This window comes from Ostrinia nubilalis, chromosome 12 (assembly GCF_963855985.1).
Source record: "Ostrinia nubilalis chromosome 12, ilOstNubi1.1, whole genome shotgun sequence".
In the NCBI taxonomy this organism is placed as follows: Eukaryota; Metazoa; Arthropoda; class Insecta; order Lepidoptera; family Crambidae; genus Ostrinia; species Ostrinia nubilalis.
The window spans coordinates 6,147,844-6,169,515 of NC_087099.1; the positions used below are offsets into that span (position 1 = coordinate 6,147,844).

A 21,672-nucleotide genomic window follows, 5' to 3' on the forward strand; every position below is an offset into this window, starting at 1 on the left:
AATCAGTGGTTACGTGTGAAACTGTGAATCATCCAATGAACTTTTATTGTAAGGAAATAATAAATTACCAAGCATTTCGGCTGTCTAGCCTAAGGTTTGTATGAATGAAATTTCCATTACTTATTGGTTTCCGAACTAGGTTATAGGTATAATGAATGGGCATCGATTGGTATATTTAACCCTGAACTTCCACGTGTCCTGAACACCACCAGTTTGAAGCAGTCGTAATCGAATGGCCACTACACGTAGCCTGTTTTAACGAGGGTTGTAAAAATGTGTATTGTTTGAATATTCAAAACGAGAAATTACCACGCGGTATTAAAGTCTGAAATCAAACGGCGGACTCTTCCATAAATCTTGTATAGAGCGATAATTTAGTTTTCACTGCTTTAAAACTTTAGTATGGTTAATGTGAGTGATTTCGAAGAATATGAGTATAGAAGAAGAAATTAAGCTCTTCTGGGAATACGTTAAACGGTGAGTCATTACTTTTGAATTTTAATTGTTAATTTATTAATAAAGAGAAAGAGATAGGTAGAGAGAGGTTTGGACTAACAATGATGAATGAATATTTAATTAATATCTAAGGAAGCTTTAAAGATTTAGTGAAATAAAAATAAATACGTTAAAATTTTATTAAATACGTGGCAATATTCTACATAATATTATAATGTTTCAAAATACATAATAATAGTTATTGTCACTGGTATACTACAATTATCATTTATTGCTACCTATTTTATTAGATGGTTTATTTGAATTGTAGATATCACACACGCAATATTGACAACAATATTGGAACAATACAAATGTGATATACAGCTCTAATTGCAGATTTAATTGATGTAATTTATGGAAATGCTATGTGTAGGTGTGTGATTAATTACCTAGTTAACTATAAATGGGAAACCTTTTTCGTTTGATAATGTTGAACTTTTTTTAAATTTTGTTAATTAATCAACATCTTCTATCATTGGGTAATAGAATAGTTAGCCTCATTAATGCATGTTCTTCTTGGCAATATTAAACAGTGAGGAAAGATTGATTTTAACAAATTGGTATCTATCGAACCTAGGAAAACTTCGTTCAAGGCCTTTTAACACCATCACGTCTCTATTCCGCCGTCAGACTATAACTGAAAGGAAAATAGGAATACTTTAATATTGAAAATCAAAAAAACATTCGTCCGTACCATTTCAAGGAACCATATTATTTGTCAAATGAAAATGCTAGATGATTGGTTCAATATCGATTTAACTTAATAATTCATAAGCTAATGTGAAGGTTTTACCGGTAACTACCGTCTCCAACGTTTAGCTGCTTGTTTTTCAATATTCAAGTATTATCGATTGATAACTGCTTGAGAAAAATGTAGCTGTTGATTGACCTAGTTCATAAATAGTGTTCCAAATACTTTAAGTTATAAATGTATCAAATATTTTATTTACTTATTTCTCAGCAACAACAACATATCATATGGTATACATTTGACTGAATGAAGGAGGTAATATTAATAAATGGCTATTTTGTAAAATTGTTGAATGGCAAACCTATCTTTGGTAAAATATACACAGTCACTACACCCGGCTCCTCATCCATTAAGACTGGCATATTATTATGTTTTAAAACAAACTTATAACAGTCTGTGTTAATACTCCGCCTATTTTACTCATAAATTCAGACAATGATATCTATAGATAAGCAAGAATGTAAGCTACATGAATGTTGTCTTTAACAACCCATTATGTTAAACTGAGAACTAGAGATTATACCTATGACCCTATGAGCATTATTGTGATCTTCTTATGATAAAAAATTAATCATTTAAAGACGTGTGGTATTTACGTTTTCGTCAAAAAATCACCTCTGTATCAAGTCAACACAAGTTTGCTTGCTTCCCTTATCAACAGAATCTACACAAATGTCTGGATAAGTTTAAAAATATTTTGTCCCGTAAGTGCCCTTTTCTGGGTGTCCTTTGTTTTTGCACATTCCAACGTTTTGACGAATTTTCGGCGAAAGAATTACTTGGTTCGTCTATTATGGACAAAACAATAGCTGTAGATAAGTTTGGCCAGGGGATGGTCATGAAAAGAAGCTATAAATATGGATATTTTGCTGGGAATACCATCAGTTCTTTTGGTGTGTTCGTTGGGGCAGTTGCAGTAAAGTTTGAAGGTAAGTGCGTGTAAATTTTACTTTGATTTTCAAATTTTATACTTAGGCTGGGTTGCACCATCTTACTTTGACTTTAACAAACGTCAAAAATCTGTCAAACTCCATACAAAATACGCCAGTTACCGTTATAGTTACGGTCAAAGTTAGGTGGTGCAACTCAGCCTTAGTGTTGTTATAAGATGTAGAATCAAAAAAGAAGTTACTAATAAGTAGAGTGATGAAGTTTAAAAGTTCGCGCCAGTAAACTTGTAAATGGTTGCTCGTTTTCTTAAGTCTAACATATCTGCGACTAAACCCTACTACAATTTAGTAAGCGTTAAAAATATAATAATAATGGATACTTATTATCGTTTTCGTTTCTCCGTAGATGTTCAAGAAGACAGTATTACTTCTGGCCATAGCGTCGGCTTATGCGACCGAAATATCATCTTCATACGCCTTACTAGAGAAGCATTCCACATTCAAGCCCGACTTGAAGACAGAGCCCATTGATGAGAAGCACCGAACATCCGAGGCTGAACGTCACCCTGTATACAACCCAGAGGACTACAGACGCGCGTTTGTGAAACCTGTAGAGTCAGCCAAGCCTGTGTCTGCTGACCATGACCGAATGCTAGCTGACCAACCTGCTGAAAACAACGCTGATGTCAGCAGAATTGTAAGTAAACACTGGAATTTATTTAAAAGTACTTCATTTTCTTTAGAGAGTACTTTTCAGTGGCACATAAATAGGCACTAATAATGAACATGGTTTAAGAGAGCGCCTAGTTTCTGTTTCACTGAAAAGCACTTACTTACTATAAAGTTATGTTTAAAAAGATATAAATTTCATTGAAGTGACTAACAATAACAAATACAAAGTCACAAAGTTGTATAGTAAAAACCAAATCTTAGGTCGAGTGTAACTTAGATTGAAATGACTTCGTGGTATTTAAATGAACATTTATTTCAGGACAATCTACAGATTCCTGGATATGGATACTACATGCCCGCACCAACAGACGTGGCTTATCCTGATGTCCCATATGCACCTGGCTACGGATATGCTCCTAGCAAGTGAGTATTATACATGGTGGAAACGATAAGTGATCTCACTCGATTATTTCTAAACTATACAGGATATCGAAAAACTGGTTACTGATCCTGAAAGTGCTTTACGAGTTCTTTCAAACGGTACTAATAACAGGTTACAGTATAAACTGGATCTATCCGAAAATTCAATGTTTCCGGCTAGTTTTTCGATATCTTGTATAGTTTGGAAATAATCGAGTGAGATCACTTATCGTTTCCACCCTGTATAACTTTACTATCTCGCTCAAAATCGAAAAAAAATAAAATTAATAACAATTTCACCAATCGAGAGGAAATGGTCTAATTTTAATTTGTTTTGAATTATTCAAATGCAACTCCTCGAGATAGTCCACAATGACAATCGCTAAACTAGGTCTATATTACGAAAAAATCTCGAATTTAGATGCAAACTAAGTATCGATTCTGACTGATTGGTCAATACACTTACATTTCACCAGGCCGAATTCTTCAATCCATCCATACTATAGATTGATTTGGGTTTTTTGGAATTATTTATTTTAATCACAATATTATCATTTTGCAGCTACGACATGTATGTGGAGCCTGACACCTCAGTCGCCAGCATGCTGTGGAGCCAAGTTCCTGATTCTAGGGTAAGTTTTTCCTAAGAATATAATTTTCAACAAAATAATATTAGACAAAATTTACATAATAAATTAATTAATTAATTATAAAAGTTATTAGAACATTGTTGAAGATTACAAGTAATTTAGAGACAGTAGTTAAGAGTTAATTCATATCATAACAAGAGTCTATGGTAAATTAGTGTAATAATTATATTGAAAGAATTCTTATGGATCAAAAAAGACGTTACAATTTATATAACATCAATAACATTGAGATTTATCTGGGGGCACGGTAGTGCCCCCGCCAAGTCGAGCGCGATGCAAACACTGCCGTACCATCCTTTACTGGAACCATTTCGCCGCATTTTCAGGTCTCTATTTGAGAACCTTTGGATAAGACCAGAACGCAGAAATTTCGTCATCTAGTAAGCTATAATCACATACTTAAAATCCAAAATTTCAAGTCTGTAGGTCATTTAGTTCCGAAGTTAAGCGAAAGCAAAGTTTCGCATTTATGACACTCACTCACTCACTGATGATCATCAAAATAGAAGTAGTACTTCCCATAAACTCAGAGAGCTGAAATTTGGTACAGGGTTAGGGTTTAATGGCCACATAAAGGGAAAACTATAAAAACTAGGAAAATCGAAGATCTGGAGTAACACCACATTCATAATCAATACTACTAGCGCCACACCGGCACCGTGGTGTTCGCCTGTACTGCTCACCGCTAGCACTTTGAGCGTCGATTTTCTGCACCGCGGTGTCAAGATATTTTTCCTTTCTAGACCCAGTCGATTAAGTTGAATGTTGTGTAATTATTTGAATTTCGAGGTTCGCTATTATTAAAACAATTTCTGATTCGTTGTCCATTTTAAAGGTCGTTGAGTTTATTTGTGTTTAATATACAAAAAAAATGTCGAAAATATTAAAAGAAAAGACGACGACGTTAAATAATTATGCCACTTTCTACAAAAAGAAGTGAAATCCCACCAAAAACATTCTGTAAAAAACTAGCCAAGTCTCGATGGAGCTGCCTGTTTATCTCTAAAAAGTAATGAAATCTAGACAAAGTCGTGCCAAGTCTATGGTTCCTTACTGCGATTTCTTTATTATTTATTGTTAATGTTGTGTGACTTGGCCGTTGAACTATCTTTATTAAGGTAATCATACATAAGTATTATTGAAATACGCAGCTTTATTAAGTCTACAATTGACTGGTTATTGAATCAACGTTTTCCAAGTGCAATTTATTTTCCATCGTCAATGGGTAGCGGTTCTGGCGACAGATTGGTGCAAATGGTGTCATGGATCATCTGGTTTTGTACCCTTCAACGGCCAAGTCACACAACATTAACAATAAATAATAAAGAAATCGCAGTAAGGAACCATAGACTTGGCACGACTTTGTCTAGATTTCATTACTTTTTAGAGATAAACAGGCAGCTCCATCGAGACTTGGCTAGTTTTTTACAGAATGTTTTTGGTGGGATAAGAGTTACTCGTAGTCTCAATTATAAAAGTCATAGAAATTTTACGATATCATTTAATTTTAAACTAATTATTATTGTTTCTATTTCAGTCAATCGTCGGCTTCGTCGCGACCACCATATCCAAGATAATGGCGAATGCGTTTCTTATTCTTGTCGGTGCTTTTATTACCGTTGGAGTATGTTCTTATACGAGTCTTTGCCATATTCATATCAATGGCATTGGCCCCATTCAAGAGGAGATGAGGTCCCTGATGACTCCTGAGAAGTTACAAAAGATTGGACACGCCGCCGAATTCGTTAAAACTGCGATTGACAAGTACCAGAAGATCCAAGGAGTTGAAAATGTTGAAGCTAGCAGAAGACGTCGCTCGATCTTCTTTTAGATTTAGATGTTAGTTATATTGTAGGTATAACATGTAAAGAATTATAGTTTAAGCAATAAATACAGTTTTATCAATATTGTCGTTTGCTTATCACATTTCCTATCCAAATAATAAAAATATGTACAGGATAGCTCTACTGTTAGGTAGTAGTAGGGAAAATAATTTACTCAATGTGAAAGTTTATGCGGATGGATGGATGTTAGTTACTCTTTCACACATCTACTTGTTAAATGGAATTGGATGAAACAAAACAGTATTAGTCGGCCGTTTGGTGTAGTGGTTCAGAACGGACTACTATGCCGAGAGGTCCCGGGTTCCATTCCCGGCCGGGCAGAAATTGTAATGAAGAATTTTATTTCTGTAACGGGTCTGGGTGTTACTATGTATAATATGTATGTATTTACAAAAAAAAAGTATTTAATTATGTTTATATCCGTTGTCTAGTACCCATAGTACAAGCTTTGCTTAGTTTGGGACTAGAGGCGCAGTGTGAAATGCCCAAGTATATTTATTTATTTATTTAGTTATTGTTTATAGATCAGAGTAGAATATACGCTTTGTTTATAACAATATTGGCCAAATTGTAACAGTATGTGTCACAATACTGGGTGATTTTGTAATCAGTATCCGAATATTAAGGTACAATTTTATTCCAAGACGGTCCGCCGACCGCAAACTGCTAAACTCTATGAAATCTGCAGCGCGGCATTGCAGTGCGGCATTCAACGTGTGCCAATTTTGATGAAAATAATTACATGAAAAAAAAATCTTTAATCGATTCAGTTACTGATTCTGAGTTGCTCCTAAAAATTTGGACACTGATAACAAAGTCATCCTGTATAAGTTGGTCTTGTGAAGAACAGAAATTCGTGCGGGTGAAGCCGCAATCAAAAGCCTATTCAAAAGGACATGAAATCCTTTAATTCCTTCATGACTCCTGACTGACTGAGAAGTTACATAAGATCGGACACGCCGCGTAATTATTCAAAACTGTGATTGATAAATTTAGAAGATAATAAAGTAAACCCATCAAAAACATAAATATGTTAAATTATGAGAGCCAAGTTCAATATTATGATACCTACGTGCCTTGGTTCTTGACTTCATCGAAACAAGAAGTGAAAGGATGATGGGCATATTGGGCGTTAAACCAACAGAAACAAAAAGTACCTATACTAAATTAAAGCTTAATACTAGTACTTCATTTCATAGTATGACAACAATCCTGAAATACACGGGGATACGGAGATAGAGGTCGTTGAATATGCAAAGTTTCCATAGTATTTCACATCACATTAGGGTAATAAAAATAGTATTAGGTCAATTAGATTGCTTTTATCGATCATATTGAGAGTATTGTATCATATCTTACTATCGATTCTATCGATTTAGTAAGTACCTATGTATACTGAATAAATCATAATCGATTATTCGATTGCAATAATCGGTTATATTGCTGAAAATAAGGAATTGAATTAACAATCAAATGATAGTAATGTGGCAATCAATAAAATTGATTAATCGAATTGTTAATCGATAAACCGTTTTTGGCAATATTGATTAATAATCGATCCGTGATCGATTATGCGACAACACTACAACTTAACTGGTAGAAATCCCATTGAAACATGACTGTGTTCATGTCATTTCTCTAAATGGTACCTCGGTATGGTCCTACGCTTATAATGTAGAACATGATTTAAATATACCATTTGTTGGCCCCACTCCAACTGTTGGACATAATAATGGATAAATAACTTAATGTATTTAAAATGTAAGTAGATAAGTATATTAATTAATAATATTTTTTGTTTGTGTGAGTGCCCATCATCCCTTAAATGGGTGCTAAGTTTAATGGTCAGTCCTGATTTTTTTTATAACAACATAAAATATATTTTTGTCCGTATTAATAACGGCAACAGGTAGACGATTGCAATACTCACTTTGATGTCATCTAAATAAATGAAAATAAAATAAATAGCTATTAAAGGGACTCTCCCATAGGTACTCGTACAACAACAAAATTGTCGTGACGGTTTTCTTTGATAAATTGGGGTGTTTTGCATCGACTGTTTTATTTATATGAAATATCACTTTAAATGTATTTTTTCATAAAACTTGATACAGTTTTAACTTCAACTTGAATGTATCGTGTGGTATGGTATTTATTTAAACTATATTGCACTTAAGTATAAAACTAAAGTTCATTCAGTGTTCTCGTCAAACATTTTGTTACATCTACGCATACAATAAAACTGGTATCCTTCCGTTTGGCCAAATTACTTTTCGCCAAATTTCACTTCGCAAACAACTTATCGCCAAAGTTTCATTTCCCAAATGAACTTTTAGCAACTGTACTTTTCGCAACTAATTCATTTGGTCAAATTATCATTTGGCAAAATTTTACTTGGCAAATGTTTATATAGCAAATGTTTTATTTTGCCAAATATTATATCCCAAATAATTTGTTTGGTCAAATCGACACTTCACATACTTACCCACCGTTACCAACAAATCAAAGCATAAAGCACATGATCATGGTTTTCACAAGAATTTTATGTAAAACAAAGAGATTGCAGAAAATAGTATGGTTGCAGAAAGTAGGTATTGCTGAAAATAGTAGGTTAGGTTAGGTTAGAACAGTGACCCTTAACGCGCGAAGGCGAGCGAAGCGTGCCGCGGCAGCGGCCGCCGAGCGCTAGAATCACCCCTATTGTTAATTAATCATTTGGAAATTTCGATAAAAAGAATGAAATATGAAAATTAATTTAGAACAAATTTTATATTAACTACCCACTAAACAAAATAATAACCACAAGCTAATTTGTATTCCATTCTATGCACCAATCAAATTATTTTGTAAATAGTTTATCGTGAAATATTTTTGCCAAATGAAACATTTGGCAAAGCATACTTTGCCAAACAATAATTTGCTAAACAATAATATGCCAAAACCGACATTTGCGAATTAAAAGTTTGCAATAAGTTGTTTTGCCAAATGAGAATTTGCCAAATGAAAATTTGCGAAACGTTGTTTGCGATGTGATAATTTGGGAAACGTTTTTTGGCCAAACATTAGTAATCCAATAAAACTAGATAATAATTATTGTCGTATTATAAACAAAGGATTAGCCGGGTAAAAATATTTGGGTGGAAAAATCTATTGTTATCGGATAAAGATAACATTATTCATCCTATTATGAAATAGAAAGTGTGGTAATTAAGGGTGGCCCATTACAAAAGGGGTACTCACTAATCCATTGATGATTGTGTTGTTTTGAATCACGTGTTATTTTCACCTGGTACCGTAATTAGCACGGGTACCTACTTATTGATAAGATTTTTGGGTATAAATGACAGATGGATTTCAAAGGACATCATTCGCAAGTCAACCTCTGTAGTGTACACTTCAGTTGCAGTTATCGTTGCCGTAGTCGAATTCGTAGCAGCGGTGCCTTCTAACCACCTGCCTGCTGAATATCGCAGCGAAGTGAGACCACTTGAAGCTTACGAAGCTCTTCCATACGACCAATATGCGTAAGTTATCTGTATAATATATTTTTTGTTTTTAACTTTGCGTGCTATTTTTTCGCGAGAAATACTTATTGGTAAAATTAAATTCATTATTTATTCTTCTTTTGTTTTTTAGCCTTTTTGTGCTATTATTCCTGGTTATTTTTTATTAGTAGTTAAATAGCCTTTTTGTACTTTTACTTATTTTTTTTTTCTATTTGCAGCTATTATTTCACCGTACATGCCGATGAAGACATACGTTATAAATACGTCAACCCCGGCGACTCGTCTGGCTGGGATTATAGCCGTACATGAAGACCTGATGTAAGTATTGTTTAAGTTTCTAATATTTAATTTTATGACAGTAGATTAAAAACTTTTTGTGATTTTACAACTTGTAGATGATTTTTTTTCTTGTAAATGTTTTTCAAACTTGAAGTACCTAATTGAAACTAATTTGTTCAATGTTATCTCTATTTTACAGGGAAATCTTGACGCGATTGCTTCGAAGGTTGCGGCTGTTGTATAGATTGAGATATTTAATGGACGACTCGTTCTACTCGGATTTATTAACGCCATACGAGTAGGCTTCTGTCTGAGTCTCCACCAAGCACTGCTCCCTCGTCCTCGAGAAGCCCTTCGCCAGACAGCTCCGGTCACACATCCCCTGCCTCGACGAAATGGAAGACCTCTTCAGGCGGGCTCTTGATAAATGATATAACGAAATGTAATTTTGTAATATTGAGATGGTGCGAGTTGAAGGTGCTATTTGTTTGTAATAGTATTAAGTTAGGTATTTAATTAAGAATAAATGGTGTAAATTATATTTCTGTATTTTTCTCGCTATCTTTAATTATGTAGTGCAACCCGTAATCATTTTGAAATAGATAGAAGACTAAATAATATTAAAAGAGCTTTTGTTTAGGAATCATTAAGCTTTCTAGTCTGTACATAACTAGCGGAATAATTTTCAAATTCATTTTAGTACTTTAAACATAACTTAACTATATAACAAGCTAAACAGACTCTCACACACACTTACTTACACACTTTGGCTGTTATAATATACAGCTTTCAGTCACAGTATCGCCAGCTTGAAATACATTTTGTCATAGGATGACTGATACCCATTAAATCAACGCCATTACAGCTTTTAATAATTGTGATGTAGATAACCATGATCTGTAGGTGTCTGTAGTTTCATCATGTTAATGTTTATACATTAATCCGCATAAACTTTCATATTGCGTGCAGTATTTTTACTTAGTATTTTTCCTACAACTTCAGATACAGCTACTAGCGTAGGTACACGGGTACACCTATCCTGTACATATTTTCATTTAATTGAATATGAAATGTGATAAAAGCAAACGACAATATTGTTAAAACTGTTTAGACTAAGAGCTGGTGAACGCCAGATCTACGAGTTTGTAAAAGTTTTTCAGCGCATGCTCCCAAGCTCCCAACCTATGTTGGGTAGTTGACATCTTCCTATGAAGAACGTTGGTGCATCACAAAGATGGGCTATTGGACCACCATTGGTCATCAAATCAAATGATCGAATCAAAAATCGAATGGTTTGATACTATATTAACAATCGAATACAAAAACAATCGATCGCCAGTTCACAAAATCGAATGAAACCCCTAGTAGCCGGGAGTAGTAGATATTAGTAGTAGGGAATTTTGAAAATTGGTATTCATAAAATAGATTTTGATATGTGTGTATGTAGTACCTATAACAACATAAAATATAATTTCTACTGTTTCTTGCTTCTTGCTATATTAATAACGGCAACAGGTACATACGATTGTAATAGGCTTACTTTGAAATGATCTTAAATTAAATAAAATAAATGGTCGGCCGTTTGGTATAGTGGTTCCGAGCGGACCTCTATGCCGAGAGATCCCGGGTTCGATTTCAGATCGGGCAGAAATTGTAATGATGAATTTTAATTTCTGTAACGAGACCTGTCACCTAAATAAATAAATAACCTGGAGGTGATATTTAATCCAAAGTCAATAGTTAACTCTTGTGCTCACACATTTCAAACAAATGTCGTTGCATTCCATAATAACAAATCTATTCCAATATTATAAATGCGAAAGTAACTCTGTCTGTCTCGCTTTCTGGGGGTGTCACACCCCACTAAATTGATACTGTTTACAAAATCACCCAGAATAGTATAAATGTAGCTGAAACAGTATGTAAGTACTAAATTGGGTTCGCCACTGATCGGGCGCCATATGAGCTCGATACGGCCCGATCGCGAACGTCGGTCTGCGACCTGCGGACGAGCCTGGGCTTCGCTTAGCGAAGCCCACACTCGGCCTCGTCGGCACGCCCACCGACGATCGCCAAACGGCTAGAGTACCTTCTGTACTCGCCACTCTGCCCGGTGTAGCTGGAAAAAGCTCTTAAAGCTAACAGCGCGCGTCCCTTAAAAAAAAGTAAGTACTAAATGTGAAAGTTTATGCGGATGGATGGATAAATACTTGTTACTCTTTCACGCTAAAACTACTGAATAACATTTATTTTATTGAAACTACAGATTATTGTTTATCTGCATCATCATGTTACAGATGATTGTAAATCGTTAATTCAGTAATTTAAGCCCTTTCTAGGGCGCTTACTTATACACGTCCCAAATATAGCTTACCTTACCATCACTTCGGGACAACATATGGGCTGGTAATGAGAAGAAGTGGCGGAAGAACTTCATGCCCGTTTTCACCATCAATCCCTATTTTTAAAGTGACCACTAACGTAAGTGCGCCTATTAACGACCCCCCAAAATTTGTATTCTATTACCGCCCTATTTTTCTTTCTTTCATAAAAGACAACAGGTTCCAGAAAACACGTTACCTAAAAAATATCTAGATATGTTTATTGACTATCGAAACGATTAAAGTTTGTGTTCGTAAATAACCAGTAAACGGAGTTATTTGACATTAAATGGGACGCGCCCGCAACGGACGCACTTTTCATACTGACGCGCACCCAGCAGTGTTGCCAGTCGGGTCTTGTCAGAAATTACCAGAAATATAAAAAAAAGTAACCTTTTTGAATAAAAAGTAACCTTCATACGGGGGGAAGGGGGGGGGGGGGGTGCGGAGCGATTGTGTAAGGTTGTTCATGGATGGAAAATGAATACAATTGATCATCAATCGTTTACCTAAATTCGAAATTTCGACCATTCCATGAAGACCGAAATTTTGACCATTCCATGAAGAACGAAACTTTCGGTCTTCATGGAATGGTCAAAATTTCGGCGGTGACCGGTCGTTTCATGGATTTGCATTTCACTATCGAAAAACATTCGCTTTCATGTTTAAATGCAGTTTATGAGATAATTTTTAAATTGTTAGTATTATATTTTTTACTGAATAACCTGTAAAAGTTAATTTTACAATTTCTGAAAAATCACCTAAAAGTAACCTTTTCATTAGTGTAACCTAAAAGTAACCAATGCAGTTCAAAAGTAACCTAAAAGGTTACAAAAGTAACCTTCTGGCAACACTGGCACCCAGCTACTTAAGGTGCACCTTGTTATTAATTAGCGATTTTAACACATTTAAAATGAGTATACCAACATGTTTTTGCATAACAATATTAATTCGTACTTTAGTTTCCTTAATAAACTCTCAATATAGCCCTCTCGCTGTATTTTTGTGGCTTAAATACAATTTTAAATAAGGGCGGTAATAGAAACACATTTCATAATTTGGTTCCTAATAACGACCCATGGCGTTGTTAGAATTTTGATAAAGTTTTTTATTTTAGTATTTATGTCTTTAATTACGCATTTAACCTCCATTTTGTTGTCTTGATGGATTCATAAGAATATTTCACATAGTTAAATCAATTAACGCCATACGTTAATTGTCATAGGTTTGGCATAAAACTGCAATGAACATTAAAGAATATCTCTAATAATGTATGAAAATAGATTTTATGAAAACCTGTTAAATTCTAATTAGTACCTATTTGATATAAAATAAACCTAACAAAAATGATACTTCACTGATCACGTCTTCATTAAAGTAGATATTTTAGCTGGTTACTGTTTTTTTTTACGGTCGCTAATAGAATAAAGTAATATTCATACTTAATTTTATTACCGCCTCATAACTATAACGCCACCTGCGAAGACTTATAAGCCTGTATTTTGTATATAACTAACATTTATGACATGACACCAAACCAATCATGCGTTATCACAACTATTAAGTAACTTTTTAAGAATGTTTGAAGAATAAACAAATAATTATACAGACAGTGTCCAATTGTCCATAGTTTAAATTAAAATACACAATTATGTACACACAATTAAAATCAAGAAACATAAGTCAAAAACTAATTTAAAATTATTATAGTCAAATTAAAAATAAAAATAAAAAATTAAATAAAAATTATTTTGCATTAAAACTCAAATATTATAGTTTAAATTAATAATGACCCCCACTACTCACTAGAACACCGGGTTCCGCGTAATCAAGTATAATAGATGAATTTATTATTCTACTATTTCTGCTTGATTATTTATTTATTTTCGAGAAGCGTGCCTTTTCTCTTTTGATAATAAAAAAAATAAAAAAAAAACTTGAAAAAAAAAAAAACAAATTTAACTAAAACTAAAAGCAAAACAAATTTAACTTGAAAAAATCAAGTGGTTCCCGAGCCTCTGAGCGGGAATCGAACTCGTGCCTCTTGGAATATACCCAATTGAAGAGCAATATTTTTAGCGGTTGGTAATAGAAACAGAAAAAACGTTAATAGAAACACACCTCGTCTATAGGTCGGTAATAGAAACAACTGCTTTTTCAGATTAAATTGCTATTTATTAATTATTGTGTGATTGAATACTCATTGTTACTACTTGAATTCAAAGATTACTTCATCATTGTTACAAATAAATTAAAGTGTCTTTTCTATCACCACGTCTTATATCTAATTTTCTAACGTTTATCCGAAGTCAGCTTAAACTGGCGGTAATAGGCGTATTTACGTTATAATAATAATAATAATAGCCCCGAAGGGCAGCTTTGTGGCGAGCTGTTGGTGAGTAGCGACACCACGGGGCCAGTTATTAATCCGAGTGCTCCCGAGAGTCGGTCAAGACCCTCGTCTTCGGCTTGCCGAAGTGGAAACCGAGAGGGTCTGCAGGACTTTCACCTCTGGCTTGACTTAACCGGCCGGCCAGAGTGGAGTCGCTAGAGCTATATGCTCCAGGGGTGGAAGTGTTCAAGGGCATAACGCCGCGAGTAACTTCGGAGAAAGCGCAGCACACCTCTCTACACCCCTAAGCTGGCAGACGCCAATGTTACTCGCGGATACAGCTAATACACAATGAGCAAGTTAATGTAGTAATAAGTGCGAGCTAGGCAGGTAAAGTCACCCGGTAGAGTCACGTTTCACTCTTGTCATTTCAATTATCATTTTATAGAGTACCTATCCTTCATAAGGATTTTCATAATCTGTAGGTTGAATTTAGGAATTTGTAATGACCTATCAAGTATACTATATTTCAAGCGGCTGAAGCCTAAAAGTTTAGGTTAAAAAGAGCTAAAGTGTGTAAGCAAGTGTGTGTGTGAGAAAGAGAGAGACTCTTTTTAGCTTGTTTTAATAAATCTTTGAAGTACTGAATTGAATTTGAAAATTATTCCACTCTAGAAGTAGAAACTAGAAAGCTACATTCCGAACAAAGTCTATCTTCTAATATTAAGCTTTCTACCTAGTCTCCTATGAGCTACTATAAAACTATTGCGGGTTGCATTAATTCAAGATAGTGAGAAAAATACATAAATCTTATTTACACCATTTATTCTTAATTAAATAACTTAATACTATTACAAAAAAATAGCACCTTCAACTCGCACCATCTCAATATTACAAAATTGCATTTCGTGATATTTGTCATAAGCCCGCCTGAAGAGGTCCTCCACTTCCTCGAGGTAGAGGATGTGCGACCGGAGATGTCTGGCGAAGGGCTTCTCGAGGACGAGGGAGCAGTGCTTGGTGGAGGCACAGAAGCCTACGACGAGTCGTCCTCCGTGTAGAACGATTCATCCATTACATATGCCAATCTATGAAATAGCCGCAACTTATAAACCAATCGCGCCCAGTCTTCCCTGTAAAATAAAGATGACATTGAACAAATTAATTATAATTAGTTTCTCCGTAGATGTTCAAGAAGACAGTATTACTTCTGGCCATAGCGTCGGCTTATGCGACCGAAATATCATCTTCATACGCCTTACTAGAGAAGCATTCCACATTCAAGCCCGACTTGAAGACAGAGCCCATTGATGAGAAGCACAGAACATCTGAGGCTGAACGTCACCCGGTATACAACCCAGAGGACTACAGACGCGCGTTTGTGAAACCTGTAGAGTCAGCCAAGCCTGTGTCTGCCGACCATGACCGAATGCTAGCTGACCAACCTGCTGAAAACAACGCTGATGTCAGCAGAATTGTAAGTAAATACTGGAATTTATTTAAAAGTACTTTATTTTCTTTAGAGAGTACTTTTCAGAGCCACATAAATAGGCACTAATAATGAACATGGTTTAAGAGAGCGCCTAGTTTCTGTTTCACTGAAAAGCACTTACTTACTATAAAGTTATGTTTAAAAAGATATAAATTTCATTGAAGTGACTAACAATAACACATACAAAGTGACAAAGTTGTATAGTAAAAACCAAATCTTAGGTCGAGTGTAACAGTTACACTGTAACTTAGATTGAAATGACTTCTTGGTATTTAAATGAACATTTATTTCAGGACAATCTACAGATTCCTGGATATGGATACTACATGCCCGCACCAACAGACGTGGCTTATCCTGATGTCCCATATGCACCTGGCTACGGATATGCTCCAAGCAAGTGAGTATTATACAGGGTGGAAACGATAAGTGATCTCACTCGACTATTTCTAAACTATACAGGATATCGAAAAACTGGTTACTGATCCTGAAAGTGCTTTACGAGTTCTTTCAAACGGTACTAATAACAGGTTACAGTATAAACTGGATCTATTCGAAAATTCAATGTTTCCGGCTAGTTTTTCGATATCTTGTATAGGGTAAACCACCCAATTATTGGCACTTTAAGCAGCTACTTCACAAAACCGGTAAAATTTACATGTAAAAATATGTTTTATCAAAGATAAAAACATTTATATTGGTCTTTTAATCTTTGCAGAATATTATAAAGTACTTATTATTAATAAATTAAATCATTTATTCAATATAGTGTACCTTTTAAAAAAATACCTCAAAATACCAGTTGTTGGCATAGCCAAACCTTTTATTGGCAGTGATAATTACCTATTATTGGCATTGTTCTCGCAAGACTGAAAAATAGCTGCTAGGTCTTATGTAGAGGTTTTAAAGAGATTCATGATAGAAACAAACAAAATAAAATCCTTTGTTAAAAGAATAGTAACATTTTTTTTGTATAGGAACATACCATATCAGTTCAAACGCTTATATTTAAATATGGTTTTAAACTTTCCATAAACACTTTTATCAAATCTTCATTTCTCTTCGGAAATCCTTTTTTGCTACTGATTTTTATTTTATCCAGTCAACGAAAAGCTGTTCTTCCTCGTCAGTTAAACCTGTGAACGTACCGGGCTTAGAGCGATGATCAGGATGTTTCAATCTGAATTGTATAGTAGACCGTGGCACCACCTTCAAAGCCTTTCACAGGTTTATTCCCCGTTGAAGGGGATTTGTGAACTTTTTATTCATTAATCCCCGCTAACGTCAATGGAGCTTATAATGGGGATTAATGAACTAAAAAGTTCATTTATCCCCATTACTTTATTTTATTTTTCTTTATTCAGAAAACTACGTTAAAAAATAAAATACTAGTAATCGTTTCCATATTCTTTTAAATGATGAATGGGGAATAACGATTCAATATCCATAATGCTTTTGGTTAATCAGGTAAGTAAAAGTGTTTTTTTTTTAAGTATACAATACTTAAAAAAAAACAATCAGTCCTAAATTTAATTTAATTTGATAATAAAAATAATAAGTAAGTTCTTATCCAATAATAAATAGAAGGTACCTGATTCTTACATTAGTATTTTATTTTTAACGTACTGGGGATGAATTAACTTTTTAGTTCATTAATCCCCATTATAAACTCCATTGGCGTTAACGGGGATAAATGAACAAAAAGTTAACTAATCCCGTTGACGGGGACTGTCAACGGGGATTAGTGGAATAAGACTTTGAAAGGCTTTGAAAGTGGCTAAAAAGATAATATTTTTTATTGGCACCTTTTTAACCAATGTTTGACACCCGTGCCAATAAATGGATTTTATATAATTGGCAGTGGGCCAACATTTGGATTGGTGTATCCAAAACCTTAGAAAATATTTTAAATGCAATTTAAACTCAATTTTGAGACAAACAAGGTATAATTTTTAAGAAACTCAAATTATTTTAAATACCCTTTTATTGGCATGTGTGCCAATAAAATGGATAAACAGATTTTACGCATACCAAATGTTGGCACACTACAAATAATTAAAAGTTGGCGGTTAAATTATAAAATAATGTTTTAAAAAGGCAGTTAATATATTCAATAATAAGACAAAATGATTATGTATTAGAACAACAAAATAGATTTGCATTTTTTTCAAAGATTATGATAGCTCTTACCTTAGTAAAAAACGAATATTTCGATTGTTTTTATCGTACAGGTCCCGGTTAGTCAAACAAATGGTTGAAGCGCCGCGATGTTTGAAAAAATAAAAAATGTGTGTAGCCAGTTGAGTAATAAATGATATTACTCTTCAATTTCTACTAAAAAATCTAAGGTTTGGCTACAAAGAATCTTAATTTTCTTAAAAAACTGGAGCATGCCAATAAATTGGTAGAGTGCCAATGATTGGGTGGTTTACCCTAGTTTGGAAATAATCGAGTGAGATCACTTATCGTTTCCACCCTGTATAACTTTACTATCTCGCTCAAAATCGAAAAAAAATTAAATTAATAACAATTTCACCAATCGAGAGGAAATGATCTAATTTTAATTTGTTTTGAATTATTCAAATGTAACTCCTCGAGATAGTCCACAATGACAATCGCTAAACTAGGTCTATATTACGAAAAAATCTCGACTTGAATCCATCCATACTATATTTTATTATTAGAGTTATTATATTATTTTATTATGAGAGTTTTGATTGATCAGAGTTTGTTGGAATTATTAATTTTAATCAAAATAATTATTATCATTTTGCAGCTACGACATGTATGTGGAGCCTGACACTTCAGTCGCCAGCATGCTGTGGAGCCAAGTTCCTGATTCTAGGGTAAGTTTTTCCTAAGAATATAATTTTCAACCAAATAATATTAGACAAAATTTTCATAATAAATTCATTAATTATAAAAGTTATTAGAACATTGTTGAAGATTACAAGTAATTTAGAGACAGTAGTTAAGAGTTAATTCATATCATAACAAGAGTCTTTGGTAAATTAGTGTAATAATTATATTGAAAGAATTCTTATGGATCAAAAAAGACGTTACAATTTATATAACATCAATAACATTGAGATTTATAAGAGTTACTCGTAGTCTCAATTATAAAAATCATAGAAATTTTACGATATCATTTAATTTTAAACTAATTATTATTGTTTCTATTTCAGTCAATCGTCGGTTTCGTCGCGACCACCATATCCAAGATAATGGCGAATGCGTTTCTTATTCTTGTCGGTGCTTTTATTACCGTTGGAGTATGTTCTTATACGAGTCTTTGCCATATTCATATCAATGGCATTGGCCCCATTCAAGAGGAGATGAGGTCCCTGATGACTCCTGAGAAGTTACAAAAGATTGGACACGCCGCCGAATTCGTTAAAACTGCGATTGACAAGTACCAGAAGATCCAAGGAGTTGAAAATGTTGAAGCTAGCAGAAGACGTCGCTCGATCTTCTTTTAGATTTAGATGTTAGATTTTAGTTAAGCAATAAATACAGTTTTATCAATATTGTCGTTTGCTTATCACATTTCCTATCCAAATAAATGTACAGGATAGCTCTACTGTTAGGTAGCAGTAGGAAAAATAATCATTATTCACTCTATGTTTATGCGGATGGATGGATGTTAGTTACTCTTTCACACATCTACTTGTTAAATGGAATTGGATGAAACAAAACAGTATCAGTTATTGTTTATAGATCAGAGTAGAATATACGCTTTGTTTATAACAATATTGGCCAAATTGTAACAGTATGTGTCACAATACTGGGTGATTTTGTAATCAGTATCCGAATATTAAGGTACAATTTTATTCCAAGACGGGCCGCCGACCGCAAACTGCTAAACTCTATGAAATCTGCAGCGCGGCATTGCAGTGCGGCATTCAACGTGTGCCAATTTTGATAAAAATAATTACATGAAAAAAAAATCTTTAATCGATTCAGTTACTGATTCTGAGTTGCTCCTAAAAATTTGGACACTGATAACAAAGTCATCCTGTATAAGTTGGTTTTGTGAAGAACAGAAATTCGTGCGGGTGAAGCCGCAATCAAAAGCCTATTCAAAAGGACATGAAATCCTTTAATTCCTTCATAACTCCTGACTGACTGAGAAGTTACATAAGATCGGACACGCCGCGTAATTATTCAAAACTGTGATTGATAAATTTAGAAGATAATAAAGTAAACCCATCAAAAACATAAATATGTTAAATTATGAGAGCCAAGTTCAATATTATGATACCTACGTGCCTTGGTTGTTGACTTCATCGAAACAAGAAGTGAAATTTAAATGGGTGCTAAGTTTAATGGTCAGTCCTGAATTTTTTTATAACAACATAAAATATATTTTTGTCCGTATTAATAACGGCAACAGGTAGACGATTGCAATACTCACTTTGATGTCATCTAAATAAATGAAAATAAAATAAATAGCTATTAAAGGGACTCTCCCATAGGTACTCGTACAACAACAAAATTGTCGTGACGGTTTTCTTTGATAAATTGGGGTGTTTTGCATCGACTGTTTTATTTATATGAAATATCACTTTAAATGTATTTTTTCATAAAACTTGATACAGTTATAACTTCAACTTGAATGTATCGTGTGGTATGGTATTTATATAAACTATATTGCACTTAAGTATAAAACTAAAGTTCATTCAGTGTTCTCGTCAAACATTTTGTTACATCTACGCATAAAATACTTAAAACTAGATAATATTGTCGTATTATAAACAAAGGATTAGCCGGGTAAAAATATTTGGGTAGAAAAATATATTGTTATCGGATAAAGATAACATTATTCATCCTATTATGAAATAGAAAGTGTGGTAATTAAGGGTGGCCCATTACAAAAGGGGTACTCACTAATCCATTGATGATTGTGTTGTTTTGAATCACGTGTTATTTTCACGTGGTGACCGTAATTAGCACGGGTACCTACCTACTTAGTGATAAGATTTTTGGGTATAAATGACAGATGGATTTCAAAGGACATCATTCGCAAGTCAGCCTCTGTAGTGTACACTTCAACACTTCTACATAACAAGCGAGACGAATAAGGTAAGATTGAATCTTTAATTTTTTACTTTCGTCAGTGGTTGAACAGTAGCTCTGATCCACTCGTGTGGACTTTGGTTAGTCTTTGCTATTTTCTTATAATTTAGAGATAATATTATTATGAACTTGGGTAATTTTGTAAAATTATTAGAATCATTTTATTATTGTTTCAGAGTAATTAATTTCATATCATTTTCAAATTGTTTCAAGTCTAACTTGTAAAAGTTTTGGTTTCTTTAATTATGCAATTATTGGTATTTTCCATCATACCTTTGTAAGACAAGCTCCTAGATTTAACCAGCAATATTCTCATAGTATCATACAATTGACACTGTTACAAATATTGTGTTTTTATTAAATTGTGTGTCTGTGTACCTGTATAGATAACCCAATTATATTGTCCGTTGCAGTTATCGTTGCCGTAGTCGGATTCATACGTAGCAGCGGTGCCTTCTAACCACCCAACCTACATCGTGTCTGCTGAACACCGCAGCGAAGTGAGACCATTTGAAGCTTACGAAGCTCTTTCATACTACCAATATGCGTAAGTTATCTGTATATTTTTTGTTTTTAACTTTGGTAAATATTATACTTATTGGTAAAATTAAATTCATTATTTATTCTTCTTTTGTTTTTTAGCCTTTTTGTGCTATTATTCCTGGTTATTTTTTATTAGTAGTTAAATAGCCTTTTTGTACTTTTACTTATTTTTTTTTCTATTTGCAGCTATTATTTCACCGTACATGCCGATGAAGACATACGTTATAAATACGTCAACCCCGGCGACTCGTCTGGCTGGGATTATAGCCGTACATGAAGACCTGATGTAAGTATTGTTTAAGTTTCTAATATTTAATTTTATGACAGTAGATTAAAAACTT

The 21,672-nt window shown here is 33.9% G+C and overlaps 2 protein-coding genes and 1 long non-coding RNA gene across 3 annotated transcripts; all 3 read left to right on the forward strand.

The window, feature by feature from the left end:
- Positions 1–1,684: 1,684 nt before the first annotated feature.
- Positions 1,685–5,786, forward strand: LOC135076498 (uncharacterized). Its single transcript, XM_063970953.1, has 5 exons — positions 1,685–2,178; positions 2,546–2,836; positions 3,131–3,234; positions 3,794–3,863; positions 5,419–5,786. The coding sequence occupies exons 2-5, from the start codon at positions 2,546–2,548 to the stop codon at positions 5,710–5,712; spliced, it is 759 nt and encodes a 252-aa protein (XP_063827023.1). The 5' UTR covers positions 1,685–2,178; the 3' UTR covers positions 5,713–5,786.
- Positions 5,787–9,179: 3,393 nt separating this feature from the next.
- Positions 9,180–10,001, forward strand: LOC135076615 (uncharacterized). Its single transcript, XR_010258324.1, has 3 exons — positions 9,180–9,249; positions 9,450–9,549; positions 9,710–10,001. It is a non-coding gene; the product is annotated as an uncharacterized LOC135076615 (long non-coding RNA).
- A 5,408-nt stretch (positions 10,002–15,409) lies between these two features.
- Positions 15,410–19,191, forward strand: LOC135076669 (uncharacterized). Its single transcript, XM_063971088.1, has 4 exons — positions 15,410–15,700; positions 16,009–16,112; positions 18,489–18,558; positions 18,898–19,191. The coding sequence occupies exons 1-4, from the start codon at positions 15,410–15,412 to the stop codon at positions 19,189–19,191; spliced, it is 759 nt and encodes a 252-aa protein (XP_063827158.1).
- The last annotated feature ends 2,481 nt before the right edge of the window (positions 19,192–21,672 follow it).

What these genes read in the sequence shown, in the direction of transcription:
- LOC135076498 (XM_063970953.1), top strand. Translation starts at nt 2,546, where the DNA reads ATGTTCAAGAAGACAGTATTACTTCTGGCCATAGCGTCGGCTTATGCG. An exon ending in ACGCTGATGTCAGCAGAATT is followed by an intron (nt 2,837 to 3,130) that starts GTAAGTAAACAC and finishes CATTTATTTCAG; the next exon opens with GACAATCTACAGATTCCTGG. An exon ending in GCCAAGTTCCTGATTCTAGG is followed by an intron (nt 3,864 to 5,418) that starts GTAAGTTTTTCC and finishes TTTCTATTTCAG; the next exon opens with TCAATCGTCGGCTTCGTCGC.
- LOC135076669 (XM_063971088.1), top strand. Translation starts at nt 15,410, where the DNA reads ATGTTCAAGAAGACAGTATTACTTCTGGCCATAGCGTCGGCTTATGCG. An exon ending in ACGCTGATGTCAGCAGAATT is followed by an intron (nt 15,701 to 16,008) that starts GTAAGTAAATAC and finishes CATTTATTTCAG; the next exon opens with GACAATCTACAGATTCCTGG. An exon ending in TACGGATATGCTCCAAGCAA is followed by an intron (nt 16,113 to 18,488) that starts GTGAGTATTATA and finishes ATCATTTTGCAG; the next exon opens with CTACGACATGTATGTGGAGC.